General features: G+C 39.9%; 1 protein-coding gene across 4 annotated transcripts in view; it reads left to right on the top strand.

Moving 5' to 3' along the window:
- The window catches only part of CEP112 (centrosomal protein 112), a 154,521-nt gene that overhangs the window by 44,836 nt on the left and 96,153 nt on the right, over window positions 1-13,532 (top strand). For all 4 annotated transcript variants that reach the window (XM_083874642.1, XM_083874644.1, XM_083874643.1 and 1 more), the window contains exons 17-18: window positions 9,199-9,334; window positions 12,523-12,630. In XM_083874642.1, the coding sequence (XP_083730768.1) occupies window positions 9,199-9,334; window positions 12,523-12,630 (244 nt within the window). The remainder of the gene's footprint in view (window positions 1-9,198; window positions 9,335-12,522; window positions 12,631-13,532) is intronic.

Raw genomic sequence — 13,532 nt, forward strand, 5'->3', positions numbered from 1 at the left:
CAGCCCCCCTTGTTTGTGCTCTTGGGCCTGAGAGTTGTCCTTGGTGTCCATTTGGGCAAGGATTTGTTTTGTGTCCCTGCTGTGTGCAGAGCTGAGTGACACTGACTGTGAGCTCAGGGCTGCACCCCTGGCCACCACAGAACCTGGAACACAGGAAAGAGAAAACTTCAGGCATCACCCTGAGTATTTTGTTAAGGTTTTGCTGTTCTGAGCCTGCCTGGGCTCCTCCAGCAGCTGCTGGTTCTGCCTGGGGTTTCCCAGTTCACCTGCACTGGTGAAATGGGGACAAGGCAAAGATGGGCAGAGGGTGAGGGTGTCCTTTGCAGAATCTTTCCCTACAGCTGTGGCTCAGTAATGACTCATTTTTCATTGTATGGTTCTCTTTGATGCACAAAGAGAAGACTTGGGCTTGTTTGATCTGCAAAGCTCTTCTTGCTTTATTCAGAAGTGCCCAGAGCTGCATCAAACTTTAGCACAGGAGGTTTTATGTAAGGGTCTTCTAGTCCTTAAGATTGCTTATATCTTGCAAAATTCCCATGGTGTTTATTTGATTTTTCTTCTCTCTGTAATAGCACAAAAGGAACAGTGTAAAAGAAGTGAGGGGACATAGATTTGAGAGAAATAAATGGTGAACAGTCTGCTGCTGACCCAAAAAGAGGGAAACAGAGGAAGGCAAGGAAAAATAAACATGTGAAGAGACCTGGCAGAAGGAGCTAGAATAAATAGCAGTGGAAACAGTTTAATTTGTTTGCAATTTACATTTGCATAATTGTTAGATCCCAACATTTTGAAAAGAAATAAAATTTAGGCTTTTCAAAATATACAGAAGCTACATTTGGAAAAAAAAGCTGTGATTTACAGTGGATCTTGAGAATTTGATTCTACCAAGCCCTTTGAGGACTTTATATTTAAACAGCTGCTCCTTCAAATCCTCTTGTATGGGCTTCTTGGAGTTATGTGCGTCAGAAATGCCAGTGCACACAGCAAAACACAACAGCCTGAGAATCATCAATGCAATGATAAATAAATAAAGGGAGTGATAGCTTTGACCACAAGTTAATTTTTTCTTTCTTTTTTTCCTTTCTTGCTCCTCTAAGTTGAATCCAAATTCTGAGTAATTGCTTGTTGTCCTTGTTAATATTTTCAGGGTAATTGCCTAAGTGTAGCTGTTTTCCTGCAGTTAATTCCATTTTTTCCTTGAAAATGAAGTATTTGTGTGTGGAGAGAATTCTTGTCAGAATGGAAAAGCCATTACTGTTTAAAGCCGGAAATAATTAAAGGAATATGAGCAGGCATTGTCTTTAATTCCAAGTGTTGCAATAAAAGATGTTGTTAAGAGTTTATACTCATGTTCATTGTGTTCATCATTATCTTTTATTAAAATGTTGAGGGTTGCCTTGTTACAGCAGTTGCTATATGATGAAAAAAGCCCCGTCTGATTTAAAAACAGTGGTGATGTGATGTGGCTGAGGAGCTGAGATCTAGTTTTGCTCTTTAAAACTGTGTGTGTTTTTTTGGTCGGGTGGATTTTGGTTTGGGTATTTTTTTTTTGTTTTATTTTTTTTTCTCCTTTAAGAATCAGTGGAAAACCAAGCAGCTGTTCTCCACTTGGTGCTGTGCTTGAGCATCTGAAACCTTTTAGAGCAAACCCAGTCAAAGTTTCCAGCATATTGTAAACATTCCCTAACCCTCACTCTAGGGGCCACAACGCAGAGCATGAACAGAGGGCTCAAAAATGTGGTAGCTTTGTTTAATAGTCTCACTTAAAAGCAAAAATAAAGTGTTCTATTAACTATTTACAGCCTTTCATTTTCTTTCCCCCCCTGTTTCTCTGGAGACCTTACTGGCAATAATGAAATATGTATTGAAAGGAAGGCCCCAGTTGTACAAAAAAGAGAAAAGTAACAGTTGATTTTTAATCCTTGGCTCTGGGACTGTTATGTCCCTCAAGATGGTTATAGAGATATCACACGACATCTTCTTAGTGATAACAAGTATGAAAGTGGTTTGATATGGCACACAGTTTATGAAAGGAGAAGTATTGCCCTGTGAGGTGGAGAGCATTGCTGTATCTTGCTGTGGCACTTCATTAATTGCTGTAAATTGCTGTTCTAATAATTAATGTAGTTCAGGATTGTCACGGTGGCATTGACTAAATGAATATACAAATGGTCAACACTAATGGCAGAATTGTTCCCTTGTTACTCCGAAGGTTTCCCTCTCACATCAGTGTATTTTTCAGCTTTCTTATTTCTTTTCTTATTTCAAGATTATACAATGCCCAAAACATTGATGAAATGAGAAAAGCTTTCAGTTGGCTAAAGAAAGTTACAGAAGAGTGAATTCAATTACTGGTTGTTAAAAACCATGAAATCTTTCAGGCTGTCACTTCCTTTGGGTCACTTAGAAACCATCTACAAAATAGTACAAGGAAAAACTTTGTTCCTTGTTGTTGCTCAATGATTGTGATCACTCTACTTCAATTACATTTGATAATCTTAATTTTGCCTTGGCTTTTTGTGTACTTTGTACAACTTTCCTTCAGCTTTGGCAATAATACAGCCAACCTTCATGGAGGAGTTGAAGTTGATAATTCTAACAGTACTTCTAAGGAAAAGAAAATTGTGACAATCCATGTGCTATTGGAAAGAAGAAACCAATGAGCCAACCAGACACTCATGGTTCCCTAGAATTAAATGTCTTTATTATCTACTACAACATGAATGTTACTACCCTGAATCCTGAACTAGCCAATTATTTTAACCATAAAAAGAGTTACCTTAAGTCAGCAGAATGACAGGATGAATTCTGAGCTCTTGTACCTCCTTAACAGTCTTAATCCTGGCAGTTCATCCTCGGTGTCTTTGGTTTGCCAACCACTGTTGGCTCTGTCACTCTTCACACACCCTGGGCTGTGCTTTGTTAGTGTTAAGTGATTCTCCTGCCTGGCTCTGTCCTGTGCCTGCTGATTTCTCACATAGTTTGTCCTTGGATGGTTTATTTTATTCTCCCCCCAGCTCTCAGTGCCACAGCGCTGTTCTCTGATCTCCATCTTTGCCTTCTCTGCTCCTCTTCTTTGGGTACCTCATGAATCTCTCTGCTGTCTGTGCTGGCTTTCTGGGCCACCTTTTAATTACAGACTTGTCTCCCCTTTTCTAAGGCATTATCTACACCTGTCTCTCTGATTCTCCCCTCTGTGCTGTCCTTGCTGGGGTTTAGCTGTGGTCTCAGCATGGGAAAGCCGTGACTATTTAATCTCTGTTCTAATCCTCCTGCCTTGATAACTGAGCCTCTCTGTGCTCTTTCATACACGTGGTGGATCTAAATCTTGGAGACAGTTTCTGCAGTCTGGAGCAAAATTACCAAGTTTTCCTTTCCAGCCACATTTACAACACTTGCCCAGCCTTTGAACCCACATCACATTCATCATTTGGCAGTTGCTGTTTTACTCTGTTTGCACAGCACCTAGCACAACAGTGCCCTGTCATTATTGTAATGAGAAATAGTTATAATAATTATTAGTGTGTTTAACCAATGTCTACTTAATTTGTGAGCCATTAATTTTGCATGTAATGCATTATTCTTACTTCAGTGTGATACTGCACACGTGGAGTGTTATTTGCTCTGAATTCATTAATGGCTTTAAGGAGTGATTTAGTTTGTTAATATTATCTCATGATTTATTTAAAACATAAGTATATAGTTTAAAACAATAATTGTATTGTAAATATCCTCCATTGTTGGAGCTTACTTGAAGGAATGCAGACCAGCTTTTTGATGTTAACATCTCAAATTATGCAAACTGTAAACAATTTGTAAGTGGATTTGTGCTTTTTCTCATAAAGACAAGCTCATCTTATAATTGGGGAACACTTCATATTTATTTCTTGGCTTTATGTTTTTGGCTTTAGTTCTTTGAAATGATGAAACAAGTTAGAATGCTTTCTAACAACTCCGAAATATTAAAGTGCCCAGGGACAGGATAGGGATGATGTTTTGAAGGCAATAAATATTTCAGCTTCACATTTCAGTCTTTCTTCTTTGCTCCTTTGATCTGGCTTTGGTTTAGTTATCATTCCGCTTGAATGACTTCACACTGTCTCTCTTCCTCTCCACACCAGAAAGAAGAAGTGTCATGCACATATTCCATATGTTTGGGGCTGGCATGGTCAGAGAGCTCTGCTTGTTCCTCCTCGTTGTTTGTGGGATTCCCAGCCTGTACAGAGGGATCCTCCAGCCACAGCTGGGATGGGTGCAGTTAAACCCAAAGCTGTTACTGAGCTATCACTGTGTGTTAAAAACAGAGCAGGAAAAGCAAGATTGATTTTTGTCTATTGCACAGATTTGGCATTACTAGTGAAGCATTGTTCTGTAACAATTAACCCATGAACCCCTTCTGTTACAGTGGTATTTTAGGCCTGAGCACATTATTTATGTAGTGGAATATCTGCATGCTAGAGGTTAGGTCAGAGGGGTTGATGCAGGGAGGGTTTTTTACTGGTTGTGGCACTAAAAAGTGGTAGCATGGGTCTTGTGTTTGGCTATAAATTTAATTAATTCATTAAACTGCTGAAATTTTGTGGAGTCCTGGCAGTACCAGAGCATCTCCATGTGAGGGACTCTCTGGGATCAAGAGCAGGCTCGTGGCTCTGCTTAAATTTCCCCATGGAAAGTCAAATGTATGTGTCTGTACACTGGATGGGTCCTCGTATCTGTAGACACTGAAGATACCAAGGTGAAATTCCTGAATTTTGGTTTGTATGGGGAATTTGGGTGTGTTTTGATGCAGGTTGTGTTTCTATTTACACAGCTTGGTGTGTATTATGAAGGAAATTGTGCTCTCCTTTGGAAATGTGTTTATGTAGAAGGGTTTTTAAGGGTTTTTTGAATCTTAACTAATTATATAAATGATGATAGCTGAGTTTGTTTCAGCACGTATTAGTGAGAGTCAATTTTTTTATTCTTTGCGCCAATAAATAAAAAAGGAAGGCTGTGTAGAAACAACAATATCCTTCTTCAGCTGCCTTCCAGCAAGTGAATAGTTGGCAGTTTGGTGGGGACCAAAGCAATTTTCTCTCAAAACTAGTAATATTTAGGAAAGAGAGGAAGGAATGGGCAAAGCATTGTGTGAGCACAGCAAATCTGAATACATGGGGTTAGAGTATGTGTAATGTGGGAATGGCAGGACAGCCTGGCCTTTCCCAGCAGGATCTCAGCATCATCAGTGGGGCTGCAGGCTCAGCCATGACTCTGCTTTTCCCATACCTCAGCCTGCTCTCAGTCATAGGATTTGGTTTTAAGTAGCCTTGTGAGAAGGAGGGAGTTGGACTCACTATGAGTTCTGGGATTAATGTTTATCTCCAGGCATAAACCCGGAGCCATAACAACCTGGGAGAGACTTAGACAAGGACTGGAGCCTCTCCCTCTTGTGGAGCCCATCAGAATTTAAGTTTCAGAAGCTTATTCAGTGGCAAAATATGTCCTTGTGGGAATTCCTTGCTCTGCTTCTGTTCTCCAGTACAGTTGGGATTCAATGGGCTGTGCTGCCAGCAGGTTTTGAAAAAAGAAGAATTTTCCTATTTGTGAATTAAAGCCTGGTATAATTTCAGAAGAAAACATGAGGAGTTTCAGTCTATTACTATTTTCCATGTCACTGAAATTCTCTCTGATCAACACCTGGGGAGCTTGGGTGTGGATTTGCTCCTGGGATGTAAAACTCTGTCCCACATGTGTTCAGTGTGTGCCGGCCCTTCATGTCTAAAGGGTTTTAATTTGTTGGTGAGGCTGAGACCCAGCCAGGTGCATCTCCTGCTCCTTGTGCTGTTGGGGAGCTTGTTGTTTTTCAAGGAATGATGGGAGCCCTCCAGGAAGGTGTTGATTCATCCAACATTTGCTGGGACATCCCAAATTCAATTAACCTTTCCTGTTAACCTCTGAATTGCCCCATGTTTCATTAGTGCAGTGCTGTAAAGTCTCACTGCATTTAGTTGTCACCTCTTGGAAGACATTTTACAGAGCAAGACAAATATTTATGATTAGGCATGAAGAGGAAGCACATAAGATGTTTGTATTTCCCATTTATCAGTGCACTTCAGGGTGCTGATTTCTGAAATTGAATTTCTGGACTTCACAGTCCACTTTCCCTGAGATGGTTTGTGCCATGTAAGACTTCTAATTCCGTTGCCATGTCCTTTATACACTGAAACAAAAGGAATTTGCTGCTTTTTAAATTGGGGGCAAAGAGTAAGTTCACCCTGTTTTTATATTCAGGCCGGCTGAGCTTTAGGGGATTTAAGTGATGTAATTGTATTGTATTGGGCCCCACAACTAGTCCAACTGAAAAAAAATAATCTTCAAAGTGAATATTTTAGTGCTTCATGCAAGGCACATTGCTCGCTGTCTTGGGAAAAAAAAGTGAAGCTTTTCTTATATTTGTGAACCGAGGACCATTGTTGTACAGGTTTTCTAAGCTTCTGTACAAATCTGAACGGCACAAAAAAAATAGAGAGCGCTGGCTCCCACATCCTTAAAAATGAAGGTTTTTTTCCTTGCTTATAATGAGATGTTGCATTTATTCATGGGATTAAGTCCCTAAAAGAAAGGAAGGTGCATAAACCCACATTCCTAGAAGTTTACATCATAATATTTCCAAATGAAAATATCTTCCTAAGGAAGAAGATGCATGAATTTGGAGCACAAGGACTGATATCTTGTCCTTTTTTGTTTAGATTTGTGTGTGTCTGTCTGACTGGACCAAAGCTCTCATCACACTTGGCAGTGTGAATGTGTTTGAATAAGCTTTGATTTTTGGTTTTACTTCCAGTGTGGAGTGGAATTCTTAGGTGTGTTTTGCAGGGAAAGAGATTTTTTTATCCATAGCTGAATTATGGATCTTTGGGAGGAGAAGTGGAGGTTTTCCCTTCTCCATGGTCTCTCCAAGGTAGCAAATCTGGGCAGATCTCTCACATATTTTCCTTTCTGAGGTAGATTTTGTTGTGGGAGAGGGGAGTGATGTGCTTAATGTAATCCAGTGTCAAGCAGCTGTAAAATTAAAAATATCTGTATTCAAGAGCTCCCTGGAATGTGGAGTTTGGAGGATAACTGAGCCAAACACCAGGAGCAGATGGATAACTGGCCCATCAGACAGTTTGATGCTCTGGAGGTGTCATTGGTGTGCCCATTCTGAGGAATAGTGGAAGAGTTTTGTACTTGGAATTTGGATCTTTTGGATCCTCTGCAGGAGGAATTGAAATCCTAAATGGTGTTTTGCCATTGGAATTCAGATGGGGAAAGAAAAGTTGATTTTGGTAGTGCTGTTTTTTTGCCATGTAATTTTTGTTGTCTCATGAATGAGTGGGGAATGTGGTGCCTTAGATTAACAAGATGTACTTCCCCCTCAAAGGAGTTTAGGAAATGGAATCAATGAGGCTGTAGAAATAAAGCATATATAGAGGAGTGATGGATGCTCTCTAGCAAATTTGAAGATAATTTGCACAGATCTTCTAAGAACGCAAACCAAAACCTCAAAACAATCATCACCAAAACTGTGATTTTGTTCCATTTTTCCTCCAGTTTCTGCTGGGGAAGAAAGGTATTTTCCATTTTATGTAAGGAGAGGAGCAGTCTCCATCTTCTCAATTATTCCATCAGCTGTGAGTGAGGCACCAAAATAAAATTTTTTTTTTTAAATATGCATCATGAAAAAAACCCTCTAGAAGTAAACAGCAATGTACTGACTCAGGGCTTGTGGCATTTCTTTGATCTCTTTGCTAATGGAATTACCCTGCTCTCCTGCACTGCAAACAGCCTCTTTGTGAAGATGCAGGATTATGTTCTTTGTCCTATTGTCAAAGTCTGGTCTGCAAACCACAGAAGAGATGTGAATACTGTAACTTTGGGCTTGGCAGCTTCCTGACCTTTCTGAAAGGCTCTCTCAGTGCTGCAGCAGCTCCTCCAGTGCTGGCAAGGTGACAGACGAGATGAATTAGCTGGGCTTTTCCCTCTCCTACGTGTCAGAGTCTTTGTTTTATATGGAAATAATTTCTGTCAAAATGGGAAATTTATCGTTGAGGTACTTCCTCTGCCTGGAAAATGAAAATGTCAGCCCCAGGTCTGTTTGAATGTGGCTTCTGTTACAAGCCATGGGTGGAGCCAGCTTTGTCCCTCAATGCCACCATCGTGTTCTCCAGTGTCTGAACACAAAGTCAGGCAGCTCTGCTGACCTGTGAGGGTAGGAGTGTGTCACAAAAAGTAAATAACAAAACCAGTATCAAGTTCATAAAAGTTTGTAATATTTGAGGACTCACATCCAAATGTCTGAAATATTTATAAGTTACCTGAACTTTTGTCTGTGTTGTGTCAATATGGTGAATGTCTCTATCTTTTCACATGTATCTTTTCATATATGTGAATGTACATAAAATATCACAGAAACATTACTATTGATCTACCATCCAGCCTGAAGAAACCCAGCCTGATTTCTATAGATGTATCAGGTTTAATATGTCAAATAGTGTAGGCTGTTGATATGAAATATCTTTGCACAGAGGTTTAACATCTGTCATTACTGTAAAGGCTGAATAGACATCACAGCATTATGGCTCTCTAATAGATTAAGAAAGAACCATGTGTCACGCATTACCCTGCTTTGAATTTTGATTTATAACAAGCAGGGAAATAATCCTGCACCTTGTCTGAGCAAAGATGGCACTGGGATAATTTTCTTGTTTAGTTTCTTGTGTTTTTTTTTTTTAAATCTGGAAAGGCAATCATGGTAAAAAGAGCTTGTTTAAGTATTGGGAGGGGTGTTAAATCTAATTTAATGAAATCTAATTTTGTCATTATTTATTTATTACTACTATTATTAAATTTTATTAATTAGATGATATTAATAAAGGGGGTTCTCCAGTGGGTAGAGAGCCATTGAAGTGAAGAGAGCCTTTGAAGGTGGAGGTTTTGTTGTGAGCCGTGGCCGCCGTGTTTGGGCGTGTGAAATTCAATCGGAGAAAGCGAAAATAACTCCGGCCTTCCATCGCCTTCTTCAAAGCCCTGCAAAGGGAAGTTGGGCAGAAGCTGGGACAGGAAATTGAAATCTGAATACTATTTTAAACTGATCGGGTTAAAGGCCTCTCTTTTACACCAGCACACTTGTTCTTTTATTTGATACTTGAACTCTGAAAATTTTCTGTGACTTTCTAGGGAGAAGGAGGAGCAGCTGAGGCGGGTGACGGAGGTACAGAGGCTGCAGGCCCAGCAGGCAGGCGCTGCCCTGGAGGAGTTTAAGCGGCAGGTGGAGCTGAACTCAGAGAAAGACTCTGCTGAAATGAAACAGCGGGTGAGGAGGTCACAATGCCAGCCTTTCTGAAACTCTGGCGCAGTGGGATAGCGGATTCTGATCTTATAATGCCAGAAACATGCTCCACTTGAGAGTGCTACATCAAAATCTTTCACAATGTAGTGTCTTTGCAGCGAGTCAGAAAGGGATGGTGGCGGGTGTTTCATCTCTCTGACAAAGCCAGGATTGTCATTGTTACAAAGATATCTGCAGTTATGATACTGATTAGGGATTTTTCAGGAGTGAGAGTATAAAGTGTTAGTTTATACACCCTATGGAACAACGCTTGTCATTCCCCACTTAAATGTGTCTCTTCCTACCCTTTTCCCAGCCACTCTGTCTTCCATTAATGAGCTCCTGTAATCAGTTTGAGACCAAACAGGGGCAGAGCCATGGTGGCTGCTGGCAGTCATGTGCAGAGGATGGAAAAATCCACTTTTCTGTCCTTGAAAATCAGGGATTTTAGTGGCTTAAATTTCTTATGGAGCAAACAGTAGTTAAACCATTCTCCTGGGAGTTTATAAAAGCAGCCCAAGGAGTGAAATAAGGAACAAGCAATGGGTGATCAAAAAGAGGGGGAAAGAAGGGATATTTCCTTGGCTCCTCGTGTGGTTGAGTCTCCAGACAGAGCTCCAGCTTGTAATTCTGGATTACAAGTTCCAACCTCACCTGCCTTGACCAAACCTCTCTGCTGACAGGAGGGTGCTGCAGGCTGGGACTGGAATGGGTGGCTGAGAGTGCTGCCTTAGGACTGAGAAAATTCCCTCTGTTGTTCTCAAAGGTTTTGGAAAATCTTCACTGCTGATAATTTTAAGACTCACACAGACAGCAAATAATAGAATTGGGAAATTAAAAAAAAAGGGCAAGAACAAACTTATAAAAGCAAGATGTGTTCAGCAAACCAGACCCACAAGGGCAATACAACAAATCCTGAAATTTTAATCTGACATTTTCTGTACTATGTGACCCTCCTGCAATTTCTTCATGATGACTTAAAATAATATCCTAGTTCTGCTCCAAAAGGAATGTTGTCTAATTCTAGAAAGGCTAATAATAGTTTCATTCATTTTAAAAAAGCTTCAGCAAAGAAAATTAATCCAAAGCACAAGAAAGTGCAAAAGAATTTGGAAAACCTAGTCAACTCTAATTTTAAAATGAAAATAAATTTCTTTCAGAATATTGCTGCATTCTGGTAAATTTTGAAAATCAATTTTACTGTACTCCATGAATCAGCCAGAGGTTTGCTCTTTCCCTACTTGGGTGCTAAAATTTAGAAATATTAAATGATATTGTACGTTGAGTAGTTCTATTCTACAGGAACCAAGGTCCAAGCAAATACATCAAAGGAGCACTGCTGAAGTTCTCTCTTGGTGACTTTGGCCTTTCTCATTCTCCTGCATCCACATACTCTTAGATAAATCCCCAGTACACTGAACACACTGGAAATTTCTATGTTTTGTGGTGAGGTGGGATGCATTACTTACAAAACAGCTGCAGTAGCCATAGCAACATTGTCCTTTTATCTACATTAGGAATACTGGGCTTTAAACCCGTTTTTGGTGTGAGATAAAGTTTAATTCTGGAGATGAGTACAATGGGGTCATTTCCAGTTGTTGCAATCAATATTTGATTCTTTAGTTTGGCCCCATGATAATATCATTTATTTTGACCATCTGCTTCCTATTTTGTCAAGCTTGTGATGATTGAGTGTCACCTCAATGTCCACTGGTGGGTGGGTGTCATGTGTTTAACTGCAACATCTTCATTTTTTCCAGTAGTAACTAAAAAAAAAAAGAGAAATAATACAGAGACTATGTCATGGTGCTGTGGATCTGGGGCTTCCTGGGTTTGGCAAGTAATGATCAAGGGCCTTTGTTGCAGTGGTTGGAAATAGATGAATGTGACCTAATGAATGAACTGCAGAAGCCAGTAGATGTAAAGTATCTTTGCATATGTTTTTACTATTTCACTTTTTAGAACATTTTCATTCTCTTTTTAAAAAAACCCTCCTTTAGTGCAGTAACAAGATCTGTTATTTTTCTGGGTTTTATTGACCTGAGGAAAATATGGCCATGGATGTTTAACTTGAGTAAGTTTGGAGCCGGAAGAAAATTATTCGTAAAACATTGATTGCAATCCCTTTTCTTAATGGCAGATAGTAGCAGTGAGCTGCTTCCTCACTGCTCTCTTTTTCCACTTTCTATTTGGCCAACTGCTCCTACTCCAGTCCCTTCCTTTCCTGCTGGAATACTCTGCAATAAAATGCTTTCCCCACTCCTAGTGCTGCCTTTTCTCCTCCTTCCTGACTGGGGAGTGATGTCCAGGCCAACTGGCACAGACATCTGTTGAACACTGAGCACTCCCTTAGGCCAAGCAGGATTTTGGCTTGTGGTTCAGAAATTCATGGGTTTCTTCTTTTTGTGGAGCAGATGGGCTTGTGGTCCTTCAAGCCCCTCCACCTCTTTTCTCTTTTTCAGGACACAGTTTATTCACTGCTTATGTTGGGATCTAGGTCTGAAAGTCATCGATGAGTGTGCACTGCAGCAGAGTTACACATATATATTTATATATATTCCCTTGGAAACATGCCTGATGTACAGCTAACAGTTGTGCTTTTGATACAAAAGCCTTTGTTAATTGAGTTGTGAAATTGCTTCCTTGATGCTGCGTGCTGGAATCTGTGGGACTCATTATTCATAGGCGATGACTATCTTCAGAGGACTTAACTTGCAGCCAAATAATTCTCTTTTAAGTTATTTAAAGTTATTTTCTGATTTAATGTAAACTTGCTTTAAATGTGTAGTTTATGCTCTGACTCACACATGATTTCCCTTGAATTTCCACAGGCAGTGTATTTTTAAGTGAAATATATTTGAGTCTTAAATATGTCTAGAGAAAATATTCACTTAATTTCAGTGGGATATTCAGCACTGCTGAGTGAAAAACTGAGCCAATCCTTTGTAATTAGGGAGTGGCATAAGAGTGATCACTATGTCCTTGAGTAACTAATAATCCTGTAGAGACTGAATATTCATTTTCACCACATACTAATGGTGTTGTTATCATTCCCAACAAATGATATTCTCCTCTTTGATGATTTACAAACAACTGTAGAAATGTCAGAACATTTCAAGCTATGCCTGTAAAAAGAAAAAAAAATTAAATATTCCCTTTCTTTTCCCATGTAGATAGCAGAGGTTGAAGCAGATCTAAGGAAATCAAAATTGCTCCGGGAAAAGCAAGCCCAAGAATTCTCCTGGCGGTTGGATGAGATCAGGAAAAGATATGAAGAACAGGTCAGTTGCTTTAGTCCTCCAGGTGGAGGGGAGAAAACACCCCTTCCTGCAGCTCTAGGTCACTGTGTGCTGCTGTCCTTCCTATAAAAACACAATTTATAGGTATATAGGTATAAAAACCTATAGATATTTATAGGTTTTTATAGGTATTTATAGACTATTTATAGGTAATGCAGAGTTTTGTGATGGGAATGGAGAGGGGACAACCTACACAGAAGACACTTTTTGTTTCCTTTTCACAATCCTTCATACCTCTGACTCTTTCAAATAGTTTCCCAGGCTTACAGGTGGCAACACCTATTTTCATAATCACCAGATTCAATTCTTTAATGCATTATCTGTTTCTCTTCTTGTCAAGAAACAGCGGTTTGTTCTTTTAATCATTTTTGACACGGGGAGTGTTCGGTACAAATGCTTGTTTTGGCCCACTGATCCTGATTTTCTTCTTTGTAATGTAATTTCAGGGTTGGGAAACACTCAGGAAACGTTTGGGTGGAGACAAGAAAGTTTTGTTCAGTAATGCTGTGAAGTGTAAAAGGGGAAAAAGCAGAAGTAGAGAAATTATTGCATGGTACAGACTTGGGAGCTAAGGAGCTGCACCAGCAGACACTGGTGTGAGCTGGGATTTGGTCACAAGCTAAAGTGGCCTTTGTTGGTAACACCTGCTGATGGATTGAAAGGGGGTTTTTAGTACTTCGTAGGGATGAGGTGGTTAATCCATAAAAGTTCTCTCTTATCACTGTTCTTGTGTGGATCTAAGCTTGCATTTCCAGCAGGGAAATGTGGTTTCATTTCTGTTTATCTTCTGTGCTGTGAGAGGATGAAACGCTGCGGTTGGCTTTGCTGCCAGGCCTGCTCTGGTCCATCTGGAAAGGGCTTTTTCAGGGAATTAAGGAACAAGA

The sequence above is a fragment of the Zosterops lateralis genome (assembly GCF_965231275.1).
Source record: "Zosterops lateralis genome assembly, chromosome: 18".
In the NCBI taxonomy this organism is placed as follows: domain Eukaryota; kingdom Metazoa; phylum Chordata; class Aves; order Passeriformes; family Zosteropidae; genus Zosterops; species Zosterops lateralis.